Genomic DNA, 17,374 nt, shown 5'->3' on the forward strand with positions numbered 1-17,374 from the left:
GGAGTCACCTTTAAAGTAGTATCCCAATCTTCCGCCTCGGTCTGTAAAACCGTCGGCGAAGGAGTCCTACTACGGACTCGTGTCTTTTTGGACCTTTTCCTCGGTGGCGAGGAAGCGCCCTCTTCGTCTGTGGAGGAATATCGCGCCTTTTTGTGTTTGCGCCTCTTCTTCTCCACACTCCCGGGCCTTTAAAACTCCTCTTCCATAGTGGCTTTAGACTGCGATGAGGCAGAGTCCACAACAGGAGGAATCGAAGTCGACGGTATCGTAACGCTCGTTACCGACATCGATGTCGAGGGCCCCGAGCCCGGCCTCGGCATCGGGGGTCTAAGTGCGTCCTCGTACAGTGCCGCCCGCAAATGCAACGCCCGATTTTTCAAAGTTTGTTTAGAAAAAGAGCAACAAATCTTGCAGTTCATCGGGTTATGTTGCTCACCAAGACAAAGCAGGCAGGCATCGTGTGTATCCGTTGATGGTAATTTTGCTCTGCAGTTAGTGCAGCGCTTGAAAGTTGTCTTAACAGCCGCTTTCGACGCCATAGCGCTCAGCGTCTCACGGCCAATAATAATGTTCCAATTTACGAATTTCTTAAGGGATATCCAAAAAAACGTAGTCCAAAACAGTCCAAAGTTCAAAGCCAAACGTAGTTCCAAATCCGTTCCAGTCATTGTACCATGAAAACTATTAATTTACCGAGGAGCAATCGATCTGAGGTTTAGACGCAAGGGCGGTCTAAAAGAAACTGAGGAAGACACGCCCCAACCGCCTATTAAAGAATGGGCACAATCACGTGCAGGGCGGTTGGAGGCGTCGCGAGGAGCTAGTCAGTCGGTCCGCGAGGTCCCTGCGCAGGCGCAGAACCCATTCTTTATGAATGCAACGGATCACGATCCAGATTTAATTTTTTCTTTCTGTTATAAATTAATTAAGCCCCTTAAATAAATAAATCCTCTCCCATGTCCACTGTGAAATGCTGATTATAGATTAATGTTATTATATATCATGTGAATGAGACATTTCTTCCTCCCAAAGACATGTACCACAACTTAAATATGTGATCAATGAGCAGGATCCAGACTAGTGTTATGCTCGTGTAAACTGAGAAACTGCACACATCTAAGTTGTTTGCACCAGGGGCGTAACAAGGCTGGAGTGGGCCCAGAGACAAAATTTTAAAATGGGCCCCTCGCTGATACACACACATGCACAAGAAGGGAGGCTAGGAGGGAGGATCGAGAGACAGAGAGAGAGATACTAACCAGGTCAAAGGAAGAAATAGAAGGAAGGATCATAATGAAGGAAGCTCTGTGGGTTTGGGGGAGTCATGTGACTTGCCTCTGGGGGGGCCCTCGAGGCGTGGAGGCCCCCAGGCAGCTGCTTCCCCTTGCCTAATAGTAGTTACGCCCCTGGTTTGCACCAATGTGCAATGTTGCACAACCGCAAGTGGAAGAACAGCAGAAATAGCAACCTTTTCTGGAGTTTGTGCAAGGGGGAAAGCATCTTGCTATTCTAGCCATTGAGCTCTAGTCCACTAGTTCTTATCCAAAAACAGGTTGCTTGCCTGTATTATCATCATCATCATCATCACCATCATCAACAACATTTTATACCCCGCTCTTCCTCCAAGGAGCTCAGAGTGGGCTGTAACTATTGATCTTTAAGTGATACATACACATTCATTATCCTGGGTTGTACACCTGTGCATGACCTCACAGGCTAGAATACTCAAGCTCCTCATGGCACTCTAAGCATGCTGCGTGCCTAGCGCAACCATTTATTTGGTGGTTAAAGTGCCGAGTCCCTCAGTTCCTGGATGACTGCCGTGTGAGATGACCATCCTGTAACTCAGAGTAACAACAAGTAACACAACAGGTAAGGTAACAGTCTTAACTTACTGCTACGGGGATGTTGGGAGCATCTTATGAATGCCTATGGATCACTTAAAGATCAATAGTTACAGGTAAGCAACCTGTTTATCTTTAAAGTGTTTTGTATAACATTCATAATCCAAGGTGATTAGCTAGCTTACCCAGGACGGTGGGAGTAGGAAGTCACTGCAAGAGCCGCTTCAAAATACTCCTCCCAAAATTGGCTGCTGCAGCTGAACAAAGATCCAATGCATAACGTTTCACAAAAGGCAGACTGAAAGACCAAATTGCCACTTGACCAATATCCTGCATCCTGATGCCCAATAAATGTTCAACTGAGGCCGAATATGCTTTGGTGGAATGGGTTTCCACAGTACATGGGGGCTCAATCCCTTGACCTATAAGCCATCAAGGTAAAGTTCAACTAAACCATGGGATGGGACAAACTTTGTTTAGAGAAGGGCTTTCCCACCTGTTTGCCCTTGTAGACCACAAACAATGCTGAGGTTTTTCTAATCACCTTTGTTCTGTCCAGGTAAAACAGCAAAGCTCTCCTGACATCCAATGAATGTAAGGCACAGTCCAAAAGGAGACACAGGATTCTGATTTCACCATCTCACTATTCAGGTGAAAATCCAATACAACCTTAGGCAAAAACAGTGGATTCATTTGCATAACAACATTTTTAGAGAAGAAATGAATATAGAGGGCATCAGCCCTTAAAGCCCCCAGCTGACTGACTCACGGTGCTGTTATTGCAACAAAGCAAGCAGTTTTAAGAGTCACAAATTTCAAAAGGTACTGTGGCCATTGATTCAAATGGCTTAGCAGTCAAAGTGGATACAACTAATGACAAGCTCCACTGTTCCAAGGGTTGATGGACCAGAGGATAGAGATTGTTCAGGCCCCTCAGAAAATGCTTACAGCCAGGGAGTGAGAAGGTTTTTGCCATCCCACCCAGCGTGTTTGGACGAGACAGCAGCCAGTGGACTTTTATAGATACATTAGATAGCCCAGATTGTTTCAGGGAAGTCAAATATAGGACTTGTCTGTAGCCTTTTTTGGATTGAAACGTTTAGAGGCAACATAGGTCGCAAATCGCTATGCGGGCATAGCATTGCGTAATAGAAGCCTTATGGACATTTAGTAGTACCTTATTCAGAACCCTATCCTCCACACATTTAGTTTCAACGTGCGGAAGTTCAGATGAACAACTAGGCCTCTGTCTTGGGATAGCAGGTCTGGTCTTAACGGTAGTCTAAGCGTTGCCCAAGACAGGGGAAGTAATGTTGCAAACCATTGCTGACGTAGCCACCATGGAGCAATTAAGATGCAACGCAAATCCTCTTGCAGGATCTTTGCCAGAACCCTGTTCATTAATGGTAGTGGAGAGAAGATGTAAATGAGAGTGCCCCTCCATGAGTTCTGGAATGCATCTCCCTCGCAGTGGCAACCCAAGCCTGCTCGAGAGCAATAGGACCCGCTTCCAGTTCTAGAGTGTGGAACAGGGCGATGGATGGAGTGGCCCACCAACGAAAGACCTGACCTATGTCGTTCTGATGAATTTCCCACTCGTGGGCTTGCATGCTGAATGTCACATGATTAAGACTGTCTGCAAGAACATTGTCCTTGCCGCTTATATGGAGTGATACAGGTTGCACTTGATGCTGAACACACCAGTCCCAGATTTGAATGCTTAAGGCACCAAATGAGTGAGAAACTGTTCCACCTTGCTGATTCAAATATGCAATGGTGGTGGTGTTGTCCAACTCGATCTGAACTACTTTCCCGACCAGTAAAGGCTTGAAATACTTCAGATCTAGGTATAGAGCCATGAGCTCTAGAACATTAGTGTGTAGCCTGCTCTGTTGGGCACTCCAGACACCCTGATCCTTGTGGCCTCCACAATGTGCATCCCATCCTAAAAGGGATGCATCTGTTATCAATGTGACAGCAGGCAAAGGCACTTTGAAAGCGAAACCTGCAGCCAGATTTAACTTCTTGATCCACCATCTCAGGGAGTGAAGAACAGGCACAGGAATGACCAGGGATATTTGCTGACAGTGTAGACTGGGCCTAAATATGAAGAGGAACAACATCTGCAGTGGCCTCATCCACAAAATCCACAAAGGTATGGTACCATTATGATGTATGAGGCCATCAAACCTAATAGGTGCTGTATCTATTTATTATTTCTCTGTGTAAACCACCCTGAGCCATTTTTGGAAGGGCGGTATAGAAATCAAATCAAATCAAATCAAATCAATCATATAGGAGTTGCAGGTGTATATTTTGTCCCTTGAAAGGGCGGCTTGGTCTTGAACTCTATGGCATAACCTGTGGTGACAATATGTAGCACTCAGGCATCTGATGTTATTTTGTGCCATGCAGGTGCATAGCAGGCTAGCTTGATGGTGGAAGAAGAAGAGGGATGAACTGGAAAAGGTGGAATGGCCAGAAAATCAAAGGGGCTGCTTAGAAAGATCCTGCGGTTTCTCACAAGAACGCTGTTGCTTCCCTTTTGACTGGAACATGTTACGGGATTATGACGATACATTCTCCTGAAGTCCTTATGTTCAGATGGTTTGAAACTCTGCCCCTGCCTCCCAAAGGGACAGCACCTATACATGTAGGTGGATTGTGCAGTGGAAGCGTATTTGGATTTACTTAGTTTTTCCATTGTCTCATCAGTAGATTCACAAAAGAGTCCATTCTCATAAAAAGGGAAGGTGCTCAATTTTGTCCTTCATATCAGTCAGTAGGTTAGCAGTATGCAACCACGCATGGTGACAGATGCTGACAGCTGTAGCCAAGGACCTGGATTCTCTTTCAACCAGATGCTTTGCTTTGCTAAGGTGACACCCACAGACTAGACAGGCTTAGAGCACCATGAGGAGCTTGAAAATTTTACCCCATGAGGTCCTGCGCAGGCACAGAACCCAGATCCTGAATGCCATACAGATCATATTAAAGATCACCTTCCACTAGCAGAGGAACCAGTTGGGAATGGAGGTTCCTGGTTTTGTGCAGCATCCTTACAATACATCCTTAATTCAGCACAAGGGCATTATACTACCGCTACTGCTGTTTTAGCCAATATTACTGTTAAATATGATAAAATAAATAAGATAAATATGATAAAATAAATAAATATGCAGAACAGTAAGCTCTACTGAAGTATTTGATTACTGAAGGTTCATGGTTCCTTTTGAAAATACATGACAATTAAATGCATCAAAACTTTAAACAGAGATGTATGTTCAGAAAATGGACCATGTCAGAAATAATGGTTACCAATTTTGTTCAAACCTAACTCAATGCTATCCTTGAAATTCTCATCAAAACATTCACCCATTGAAATGTGTCAAAGACAAGGCCAGTTTATACACAAGCTTTTTCTCCTCCACACAATTCCATGCAACCATCTCTCAGTCCAGAATCCCTTGAACAAAAGAGCACTTTTTGGAGATGCTGCAAGCACAGCGATGGTAATGGAAGTATTTCCATGAAATCTATATTCTATACCTTTTATTTAATATCTTCCACTTCTCAGTTATAAAGCCAAATGTCCAGAAAGGTATACATAGCAGGGATTTGGTGTATGTACTTCAAAGTAATTGGAGCCGATGTTACAATATGTTGCCTTTTTCAGGTAACCAGGGTAATTTGTACATCAACTTCTCTGACTATAAAGTCTATGAATATTCTGGGTGACTTCTGGTAAAAGAACCATCTGCCACAAAATGTACAATCTTCAAAGTGCACATGAAATATAAAATTAAGCAAGAAGTTGCTATTGAGCTGCATATTTACAAGGAACAGAAGTTCTGTCTTGCTCTCTCCGACAGCACATTCAACTATTCCACCTCAGATCATTTCTGTGTCATGCAACTCTTTCTAGCATAGCACCTATGTCCAGAATCTCCTTGCAGCACTAGCACAACTGCAGCGATTTAGTACCATTGTTACAATATAGCATGATGATATTGCAGACCGTGTAAAGCAAGGAGGAAGAGCACTGAAGCAGAAGAAAATGAAAGTGAACCTCAAAAGTTGCACTGAAGATATATTTATTGTGGTCAAAGCCATTTGAGTTGGTGACTCAAATTCAGAAGGGCAAGTTAAGCAAAGAAGGCTTCCCTACAACATCCGAAGTACCTGGTGGTACGACCATTTATTTACTGGTGTAACATATATAGTAGTACATATGGCTTTCATACATTTATGGTTGTGAACCTCCCAGAGCCTTCAGAGTCAGGCAGTATATTAGATAGATAGATAGATAGATAGATAGATAGATAGATAGATAGATAGATAGATAGATAATCAGGCTTTAAAAAGCCTATAAAAATTGGCTTTTAAAAAACATACTGCCCAGGAGAGCACTGTTCTAACCATGGGGTGCCTACACGGTTTCAGTCAGTCTCAGACACATGTACACGTTGCTGGAGCTGCCCCATGGCTACTAATAGCATCAGTGTGGAATAGTGCCAGTGTGAAAGCTACTTTCCCCCACTATTCCTAATGGGGGAGGGTCACTTCTGTGATCATGCTATTTTAGCAGCCATGGAGCCAGCTGCATGTACATGGATCTGAGATGGATAGATGCAGCACGGGCACCCCGCTGTTAGGACAGTGGTTCCCTTCGCAGTATGTAAGGCACAGAGTTGGAGGAGTCTTGTAGGCCATCTAATCCAACCCCCTACTCAATGGAGAAAACCCGGAACTAGAGAAGTCCCAACAGCTGGGTACACTGTTCCCTCTAACAGGGATTTCCAGATGTTGTTCACTACAACTCCCAGCATCCTCAGCTGCAGTGGCCTTTGGCTGGGGATTATGGGAGCTGCAGTCAACAACATCTGGGAATCCCTGTTAGAGTGAACACGGGCTGGGTTTCTGGCCTCTGCAATACCTCCAGTAAGGAAGGCTCCTCCCTAGGTAATTGGTTCCATCACTGAACTGCTCTTACTGCTAAGACGTTTCTCCTTACGTTTTAACCAAAAACTACCCTCCTGTAACTTAAGCCTATTAGATGGTAGCCCTGTCCTTTGGGCAGCAGCAAACAAGTTCTTGTTCTTCTACATGACAGCCCTTCAGGTATTTGAAAAATGCTGCCATGTCCCCCTCAGTTTTCTCTTCTAGAAGCTAAACGTACTCAGTTGTGTCAACCTTTTCTTGCAAGGCTTGTTACCCAGATCCCTGAACATCTTCATTGCTATCTTCCGACTTCATTCCAACGGAAGCACATTTCCCCTACTCTGTTCCTTTCTTCTCCAGCATCACAACTGCTGTTTAATGGCCAGGGTTAAACCAGCACGGGATCATTTTAATTTGGTTGAGCACACAGTGTCTCATATGCACATCCCTATTTCATTTTGCTGGTGTTATTGGAAGTTTAAAAAGGGTAGGATTCAGGGGAGGCGGTGGATGGCTCATGGGCTCAGGCACTCAATGAAAGGTTCAGAGCCCCGAATCTCCTCAGCCACTTGCTTCTTGAATGGAGGGTCGACAATCACCTCTATTGCTCCTGCTCCAGAAGCAATGATTGATTCTCATCTCTGTCATTTCCCAGAAAGGTGCTGTACTGGGAAACAAAACAGGTGCTTTTGTCCCCAATAATCTTCTCCAGTTTCCCTTTGGGAGGAGTCAGGCATAATTATTGGGGTGGGGCCTGCATACTGACTATAATCAGAAAAAATTGGTTGTGAGCCTAGGGCCTGAATCTTTTGAGTACCTAACATCACCCTGGTAGGATTAGAAATCTACTGAATAATCCTTATTTATTAATTGTATTTAGCCTATTTGCTGCCCAACACTTTTATTCCCCAGTTCCATGTCACTTCTCTTTCTATTTTCTTCTTCAATTCTTTCTTCATCCATTTTCAGTTGTGGTGGTGCAGTAGGGAAGTAGCTTGCCTAGGCAGCAAGAGGCTGTTAGTTCGAATCCCCACTGGTGTGCTTCCCAGACTCTGCCTAGTAAATATATATTTGTAGTCAACCTATATCAGGCAGCAGCGATATAGGAAGGTGCTGGAGGCGGATGCTCACTTCAGTGACAAAGGCATCCTCTCATACTGCACGGAAGGAAGGCAATGGTAAACCACTTCTGTATTCTACTAAGAGAGCCACATGGCTCTGTGGTCGCCAGGAATCGACACTGACTCGACAGCACAATCTTTCCTTTCTTTTCCTAACCCTTGGCCTTATTTTGGGGGAGGGGAGGTTCTCAATATATCACCTTTCTAATCTCCATGCAGGCTACTCGAAAACTAACTTTTCACTATCGGAATTGGTTTTCCAAAACCTTGCAGACAGACAGTGCCACTTCCTTACCCTGTCAGATTTTAACTAAAATACAAAAATTTGATATAAGGTAATGTCACTGTGCTTTGTATTCTAATTAGAAACTCTATGATCTTCAAAATGTTAACAGTGTATGAGTATGCACGGAAGGAGTGAGCGGGATAAATAACCTTTCAAAGAATTTGTTTTCATATAATTTCACTTCTGTTAAATATAAAGCAGCGCACAATGCCAGAATAGTTTTTCCGCATTTAATATCCACCCAATTTTTTTTGATATTTCTTTTAATGCTTGTGTTTGGGACCAAACCTATTTGCTTGTATATTCAGTCCCATCCAGTTGTATGGTCGTAAAGATGGACAGAAAATTGGTTGAGTTAACTTATTAGCATAACACAAAAATGGTGAGAGTTAATATGCAGGCATGATGTTCCTTGATATGTTCTGAATAGACACTAAAACATTATGGTGCTGAAGATGTAAAGTAGGAATATGAGAAAGTAAAAAAGGCTATTTTAGGAGACGTGCTTTTTATCCAGCATGGAACATGAACAAACTTTGGGGGGAAATTAGCTTTGATTCAGCAGAGTAGGTAGGGTCTTAGGACAAATTAGAATATCAACCTATGCCAACAGATATCTGCTTATTCTGATACTATGAAATGAGGATGTAACACACAATAGGCTGGTTCAGGCATCATACTGAGCCATAATTAAACTTTTGCTTTGTTCACCACCTTCAAGAATGTCCACCCTTCCTTGCCCATGTGCAAGTTGGAAGAATTGTACTTCTGATTGAGGTTAGAATCAAGCCAGGATCAACTGAGGCACCCAAACAGACCAATCCTGACTTATCCCAGCCAAAGTGCTTAAAATAAACTATGATCTGAACCCAACCTCTAACCTTGGGTTCAGGTTGTGGTTTATTTCAAGCACTTGGGTTGAGATAAGCCAAAATCGATCAGTTCAGACATCACAACCAATCCTGGCTTGTTTCTAAGCACAACTGGAAGCAGAATTCTCCCAACTTGGGTATGGGGAGGATGCACTCTCCCAAGGCTCAGAAATGGCACACAAAGCCAAAGTTTAATCTGTGTGAAGGCTGAACCAGCTCAATGTTTGCACGATTCTAGGAGTGAAAAGTAATTTATAACCATTAAGCCTGAATTAAACACCATCAAGCCATTTTGAAAAGCAAAAAACTTCCAATAGTTGGTGTTTCCTTTACTTGTGTCACTGTATGTTTCCATTATTACTGTCATAAAGGTATTTTCCATAAAGCTTTCTTTTAGAACCTACAGACAATGATCAGCAACACAACCCAAATGTGCTGATTAAAACAATGTTTAAGTGTGAAAGAAGAAGAACAATTTTGACTGCAAGATTAAATACTTACATGTTTTTCTATTGGACATTTTCAAGGGCTGAACCTGTACATCTGATCTTCTCAATGCAAATCTCCTATAAAAGTAGTTTGGGAGAGGGAAAGGAAGAGAAACACATACTCTTTATTTCATTGCTATTTGGGGATTAACAAACACTCAGTATCCGTCTTTTCCAAAGCATCCTGAATTAAAAAACACAACATTATTCCAAAACAATACAGTCTATTCAAGGCCTACAAAATTAAATCCTGGAGTCGAAGATTTTTTGTTAGTTCTCCAAGCACAGCTGCAGTTCTTATTGCTACATAGTACATCAATATAGATACAGATATACTATTTTCCATATGCTTTTTCTTCCAAACTGGATCAGCAATATTCTATCAGGTTTTGTCATTATTAATCTAACCAGACAAGTAAGGAAATCCAGACTATTTGGGCAACAACTTACAAGTTCAGACGATTCACCACAGGGCAAAGTTTGAAAGTTTATCGACCTTGTAATCCATGAGTGCAGGCATAACGATTATACTGAACACATACTGATCACATCTTTAAGGATTGTTCCAGCCAAACAATCTGCTGTATAACAGCTCACCTTTCCTGGAAATGCTTTGAAGGAACTAAGCCTGCTCTGGGATTGGCATCTCCTTCAAGCTTGGCTTGCCACCATGTTGCATCATCCTGGCTCATGATCTGAAGAATATCACCTTTTCTGAAAGGAAGTCCAGCTTCTTTACAGGGAATTGCTTTATCCTCACTGGGGTCGTAGTCAAACAGAGCTTTCATGAAGATCTGGAAGAGGAGTACTTGTTTATAATTAGTATCTTAATACAACCCACAGTCTCAATTTTTATGGTTATTGGCATACTAACAATATATGTTAAAATATCATGGTGCAGTTCTAACATATGGGAAGTGAATGCAACTCAGCTAGCTATCCTGTTAAGACCTCTCATTCCAAACAAAGTAACTCATACCTTGCCTTCTTTAGATGCAGTTTCTTCTTTGATACTAGGTATAATTTTGAACGTAATGGCTCCTTGAGACTGGGACTAAAATATACAACCAATAAGTAAATTACTAAAGCATTCAATAAAATTTCAAAATAAGCAAAAAAGATGAGGTTGCTACAGGGCCAATATAGCTTGTATAGTTAGCAGTTAACCTGATGCAAACAAAAGCACAGGTCTCAACTTACAATATTTATTTATTTATTCATTCATTTGATATACCACCCACTCTGAAGACTCTGGGCGTTATACAAAAACATGCAAAACAAGACAGCATTAAAATTACATTCTAAATAAAACTAAAGTAACTAACGGTGGGTGGGGGGGAATAGATAAACTGCAGGGTAAACACCTGGCGAAAAAGAAAAAGGCACTACTAGGGTGTATGTGCACAGACTCAGTTCAGATGCAGCAAACCATGATTTGTTATAAGCATGAGCCAGCACAAAACCTCAGGTTTGTGCACAAGGTTAGGAGACCAAAAACTTCCTTTTGAAGTTTTAATAAATTGCAATTTTTCCATTTGATCTGAATGTGGGAAGGCATGACTTGTTCAACCACAGTTGGCTAACACACCAAAAATAGGGTTTCTTGCTTTTTTAAAAATCAGGAATGTTTGTTTCACCTTTATTATAGACACTTTTATTGACTTTGAACCTTCTACAATACTTTTTTCTTCATGGAAAGTGATAGAAATCTCAAAAAGGAACAGCAAAAGTAATAATTAGAAAACATTAATACGCTTCTCCAAGAGCCATGTATTAAACAATAAAATACTGTTCTAGATTTTTCACTTAAATATTCAATTTATAACTTACCAAAATTTGTATGATTTCTTCTGGTTTTTTATCACCAACAGGAATTCCATTGACTTCCTTAAGTTCATCACCAACATGAATAAGACCTATGGAAGCATGTTTATTTATTTATTTCTAACACTTTTACCCTGCTTTCTCCATAATACAACAATCAAAAACTATTTCAAAGAATAAATAAAATCACACATAATAGACACAGTCTCACTTAACAGCAATACCATGCTTATATTTATAGTATACAATGCATATCCAATATTTTTTTTAAAAAAATAAATCTTTTTTTGACATTTTGTATTTTACAACATCTTTCCCAGTCCCCGTCCCCACCCCTGAGCCCAACCTTCCCTTCCCCTTTCAGCACTGATTGGGAGGAGATGAGAAAAGAAAGGAGAGATGGAAAGAGAAAGAGGGAGAAGGAGATCAGAAGGGGAGGGAGGGAAGAGGAGAAGCGATACTCACCTTTGCACTAGTAGGTGTGGGTAGATCAGAGGGGTTTCTATTCTAAGAATAGTTCAAGGAAGATGTCCCAGATTTCTAACCATTTATTTACTTTTATGAGGACCCATTTTTCATGTGTAGGTCCTGCACTCAATCCTCACTCCTAGGGGGATTGGGCGATGTCCACTGCCACTGTCCATTAACCTCTTAGCTACCAGTAAGCTCCTCCATAGCCATTGTTTAGAACTAGATTTTAGTCCCCAGTCAGATGGGATATACCCCAACACTACATGCAAATCCTTCACTGCAAGAGATTAATCCACCACTAAGTTAATTCACATAGTAACCTCCCTCCAGGAGCCTTGCACTATGGGACAGTCCCAGAACATATGTGTTAGATTGGCATGAGGATTACTGTTACTAGAAATATTTATATACTGCTTTTCTACACACGCACAATAAAGTTCTCAAAGTGGTCTACATAGCAAAGGGAATGAGAAAGCCATATTCTTTCCTACAGAAAAAGGCATACTCTTTCCCCAGGAGAAAAGCAAAAGATCTCTTTTTCTGTATAAGCATAATTATACGTCAAAGCTACTGTGTCTATATCAAAGATAGCTGGATCTCTCTTTTCAATAAATATTCTCCAACATATCCATTATTTGGTAAATATCAACTGTTTAAACTCTTATTTCTTCTTCTTCTTCAGCTGTTTTGTCACTAAATTGCAGTTATAGATACCCACGCTAGCCTTCCAGTCTGCATGACTGAGATGTTGATGTAAAGAAGCATCTCAAATTGTTTTTTGAATTTGAGGGGATGAAGTGTCGCCTCCCCTCACAGAAAGGAATGTTTCTGTCACACAAACAACTTTATTCCCTGTTTTTAACTAGCTTTGTTGTTTATTTTTTTTAATTTAACATATTTGTATACTGCCCCAAACCAAAGTCTCAGGGCGGTTCACAACAACAAAACACTAAACAAAACATTAGAATCAATTAAATGCTAAAAACATTTTAAAGCAAATCAATAACAATCTAAAATTTAAAAAGTTAAATAGCCTGGGTAAAAAGGTAAGTCTTCAGAGACTTTTTAAAAGCTGCTAGAGACGGGGAGACTCTAGTTTTGGAAAGCTTTCACGAATGAGAGTTCTCAAGCTATAAAACTGCACCCCTAGTACCAGAAATATTACATCAGAAATCCTGTTCCAATAATCTCCGATGCAGTATACATAGCAGAAACTAGTGTATCTTAATCTAAATAATAAATGGAATTGCCTTAGGAATAGCAGGATGCAATTACTTGCTTTTGCTCGAGTAACTGAAACTGCATTTGGTGCACTAGTCTGTCGTTATATAGATGTAGCCATCACCTACAATTAAAACACTCTTACCACTTCTATCTGCAGCTCCTCCATGCATTATTCGAGCCACAACAACTGCTCCAGTATGCTCGTCCCTTTTGATAGTAGCCCCCTTTAAAAAGAAATCAGTGCTATTAACATTGGAAGGCACTGAAAAGGTTTCTCAAGCATCCTTCCAGTAACTTAGAGAACGTTGCTACGCTGCAGACTAACTATGACCATCTGCACTGATCAAGTTATCAGGATTCAGGACTTCCCTACATTCCATTCTTAGAAGCATCTGTAAAGTGCTCAACTACTGTACCAATAAGAACCATAACACTATCCTTAAAGGAGTGAGTCTGGTCAATTTTTATTACACATGAGTTTTCCACATCTCTCGTCCTTAAAAGAACATCCTACTTAAAAACAAAGCTATTTCTGTTCAATCAAGGAGTCTTGGAGAGCTTTCTCATGTAAAAAAAAAAAGGCCTTGAAAATCATTTCAATGCAGCACTCTTCTGGAACACACATGGGGAAGAATGGACTGTTAAAAACATGAGATATTCCTTGCCATCACTGTTTTTACAATTATAAAACAGGTACAAGACAAGTGCAACATGACTAAAGACATATGTAGGAGATGGCCAGTGTAGAGGCCTGCAGGAATGAGTTACTGCTTTAGTTACAATAAGCAGGCTCCCACATCTCAAATTAGTCCCCTTCGCAGAGCCTTCCCTGCAATGACTTACAGCAACAGAGAAGGCTTGAACTGGACACTGACTGAACTTCACAGTCCAACTTCTATCATGCACCTACCAGAAGAGAGAATTGATAAGCTTATCTACCTTCAATACTTATTTTTAACAAGTGAGTTACCATGGCTCACCACATTCTAATTCACATATCTTCCTAGAGTAACTCATTTTCTTTCCATCTTCATCTTCACTTCATGTACTCCTGACCCCACGACTAGCCCACATATAGCTTCCCTGTCCACATTAACCAACCTTTCCCTCTTCAGCAAGATCCACTCCCCATTACTTACCTCCTAATAATTGGCAGTTATCACACTGCCTCTCGAACTCATTCACCTCCCCCTGGGATACTCTCTCCCACTTATTTATTTAATGCATTTATATGCAACTTTAAAAAAAAAAAAAAAGCTCACCAGCAGCCTAGTGGCTACATTGTAACCCAATTAAAATGTTTGAATTGTTTTCAAGGGCAGCCCCAAGCAGAGCACATTACAGGAAGTCTAGCCTGGACATTACCAGTGCAAGGATGAGCAAAGCCCCTCCAGACAAGACTGCTGTTGGCAAACCAGCTGCAGCTGATAACAGGCACTCATAGGAACATAGGAAGGAACATAAGAAGCTGCCATATACTGAGGCAGACCATTGGTCTATCTAGCTCAGTATTGTCTTCACAGACTGGCAGCGGCTTCTCCAAGGTTGCAGGCAGGAATCTCTCTCAGACCTATCTTGGAGAAGCCAGGGAGGGAACTTGAAACCTTTTGCTCTTCCCAGAGCAGCTCCATCCCGAGGGGAAGATCTTACAGTGCTCACACTTCTAGTCTCCCATTCAAATGCAACCAGGGCAGACCCTGCTTAGCTAAAGAGACAGTTCATGCTTGCTACCACAAGACCACCTCTCTTCTCCTTGCAACTTCTGTCACCTGAAGATCTAGGAGCACACTCTAAACAAACTGTACTCCTACATCTTCAGGGAGAGTTCAACCCCATCTGTTGCAAACCTCCATAGATTGATAAAGGTTCCAACCAACAGTGCCTCCATCTTGTCTGTACTAAGCTTCGGCTTTGTTTGTCCTCATCCAGAACAAAACTGCCTCCAAGCACCAATTCAGAGTTTCTGCCACTTACCTGGGAGCAACTGATGTAAATGAGAGGTAGAGCTAGGTATTGTCTGCATACTGATGAGAATGCAACCCAAAATGTCAGGTTAACCTCCTCCAGTGGTTTCACTTAGATGTTAAACATCATGAGGGCCAATATGGGCCCTATGGTACCCCACAGCACCATGAGGCAGAGCTAAAGTCTCCCAGTACCATCTTCAGGGTCTGACCCATCATGAAGAGCTGGGTCATCAAGAAACCATATCCCCAAACCAATCCAAAAGGGTACCATGGTCAATGGCATCAAAAGACTCAAGAGAATCAACACCTGTTTATCTCTCAGCACTAGTCATACTTTACATAGTATATTTTACAAATGTATACTTTACATAGTATACATACATAGATCATTTTACTCATGATCAGCATGAGTAAAATTTGGAAGAGCAAAAATATTAGTCTCCTAACCAAATACAGATTGGTTAATGCAATAATATTTCCAACAGCCACATATGGCTGTGAAACTTGGACTTTGAAGAAAGCAAACAGGAGAAGGATGGAGGCTTCTGAGACATGGTATTGGAGGCGATTGGCCCATGGACAGCGAGAATTACAAATAAGGAAGTTTTAGATTGAGTTAAACCAATAATATTGTTAGAAGCTAAGATTACCAAAAAAGACTGACATATTTTGGTCATGTCATGCGAGCTGATTCACTCGAAAAGACAATTATGCTGGGAATGATCAGCGGGAGAAGGAGACAGGGATGGCCTTTTACTCGGTGGCTGGATATTATTAAAAAATGACACAGGAATGACCATGGCGGAATTAAAGGAAGCTGTAAGAGATAGGATGGCATGGAGTACATTGAACCATAGAGTGACTGAGAGTTGGACACGGCTGAATGGAGAGAGAGAGAGACTAGTCGTATTCCATGGCAACCAGTGTGGTATCTTGGGACTCGGGACTGGCAAATCATCACCAGCCCCAGGCTCCAGGGGATGCCATGCTCTATATCACTAGAAGAAACTGTGTCATTTAGATGACCTTGTGTACTCCTTGTTTATGCTCCTTAATCACCTTAGCTCTGGATTTTCCTCAGTACTAAAGTTAAATACTTGCCCTTCAAAAAACAACACAAGGTTATTTCTTTTTCACCTCATGAAAATAGAAAAAAGAAGGACTCTGCTCAAGAATCTTAGATCTTGCTTCCAACATACCTCCCGATCACATGTATCCATTGAATAAGCAGTGTACCATGTAGTATTACAAATATAAAATGCGTGTGTACACATAAGCACACTCTCCCACTAAGATAGCATAAGCACTTATTCACTTGTAAAGTAACATACTTTTGTTTAGAAAATACATGAAGTAACAATAGGAGACATCATTTAAAGTTGCTCAGAACTTCTACTACTCTAGTCTAATAAAGGCATACTCCCTCTCCCATGGGAATAGCAACAAGTATTTGCTCAGATCTATGGCCTATTGCAGTATTTCCCAGCCACTGCACTGTGGCACACTCACTGGTGTGCCCTACTGACTTGCTGTGAGTCAGCTGCAAAGGGGGAGCAGTTTCAACAAGGAGGAGGTTCATCACTTCCCAGTACATAAAGGTGTGAGTCGGCTGCAAAGAAAAGTTATAGTGCATCCAGCTTGGGTTTGTTTTAGTGTGTCATCCAGATCTATTTCTATTATTTTATTGATAAAAGCACAAAAACCAGAACTTACCAGTGGTTCTCTATTTTTTACAAGTCTAATGATTTTCACAGAGTCTTCTTCATCATCAATATCATCAGGCATGGGAGGCAATACTGGATCATATTTTTTTTGAGCAACGGTATCATGCACAGAAAGCAAAGCCTGAAAATAGTCAAAACAACAAAGGCAACAATCAACAGAAAAGTATCAAATGCAAGTGTGCACTGACTTTCATCAAAGGGACATTTATCACTGGAACTACTGCTGGCCACTATAGTTTGAAGTTTTCTTCAGCCTAGGGACAGTGGTACTTTATTCCAGCAATGGTAGTACACACACAGTCTGGTAGTGGAGTACTTTAACTGCTGAAATTTTTGCTACCATTTCGCCCACAGATGAAAGTTTGGGGCGGTGTACAAATTTGATATATAGAATAAAATAAAATAAAATAAATATAAAATAAATATATTAAATAGAATGTTGGCTGCAAAAGCACCCTGAAATTGCACCAGCAAACCAGGATAATGCAAGAGAAGATGGGCTACTCCTGCTGGTCAACAAACATTCTGGTTCAAAAAGGACCACTTTGCTCAAGTGCATTTTTTCAGAAGACATCAATAAAGGGAAACTGGAGAAGAAAGCTTCTAATGCAA

The 17,374-nt window shown here is 41.3% G+C and overlaps 1 protein-coding gene across 10 annotated transcripts in view; it reads right to left on the minus strand.

The window, feature by feature from the left end:
- The window catches only part of MPP7 (MAGUK p55 scaffold protein 7), a 151,699-nt gene that overhangs the window by 42,312 nt on the left and 92,013 nt on the right, over nt 1–17,374 (minus strand). For 9 of the 10 annotated variants that reach the window (XM_053262885.1, XM_053262879.1, XM_053262883.1 and 6 more), the window contains 7 exons: nt 16,752–16,883; nt 13,915–13,977; nt 13,214–13,295; nt 11,383–11,468; nt 10,532–10,606; nt 10,150–10,346; nt 9,566–9,630 (listed from right to left, as the gene is read on the minus strand). In XM_053262885.1, the coding sequence (XP_053118860.1) occupies nt 9,566–9,630; nt 10,150–10,346; nt 10,532–10,606; nt 11,383–11,468; nt 13,214–13,295; nt 13,915–13,977; nt 16,752–16,883 (700 nt within the window). The remainder of the gene's footprint in view (nt 1–9,565; nt 9,631–10,149; nt 10,347–10,531; nt 10,607–11,382; nt 11,469–13,213; nt 13,296–13,914; nt 13,978–16,751; nt 16,884–17,374) is intronic. The other variant, XM_053262886.1, reaches the window with a different exon arrangement.

The sequence above is a fragment of the Hemicordylus capensis genome, chromosome 6, assembly GCF_027244095.1.
Source record: "Hemicordylus capensis ecotype Gifberg chromosome 6, rHemCap1.1.pri, whole genome shotgun sequence".
Classification (NCBI taxonomy): Eukaryota; Metazoa; Chordata; class Lepidosauria; order Squamata; family Cordylidae; genus Hemicordylus; species Hemicordylus capensis.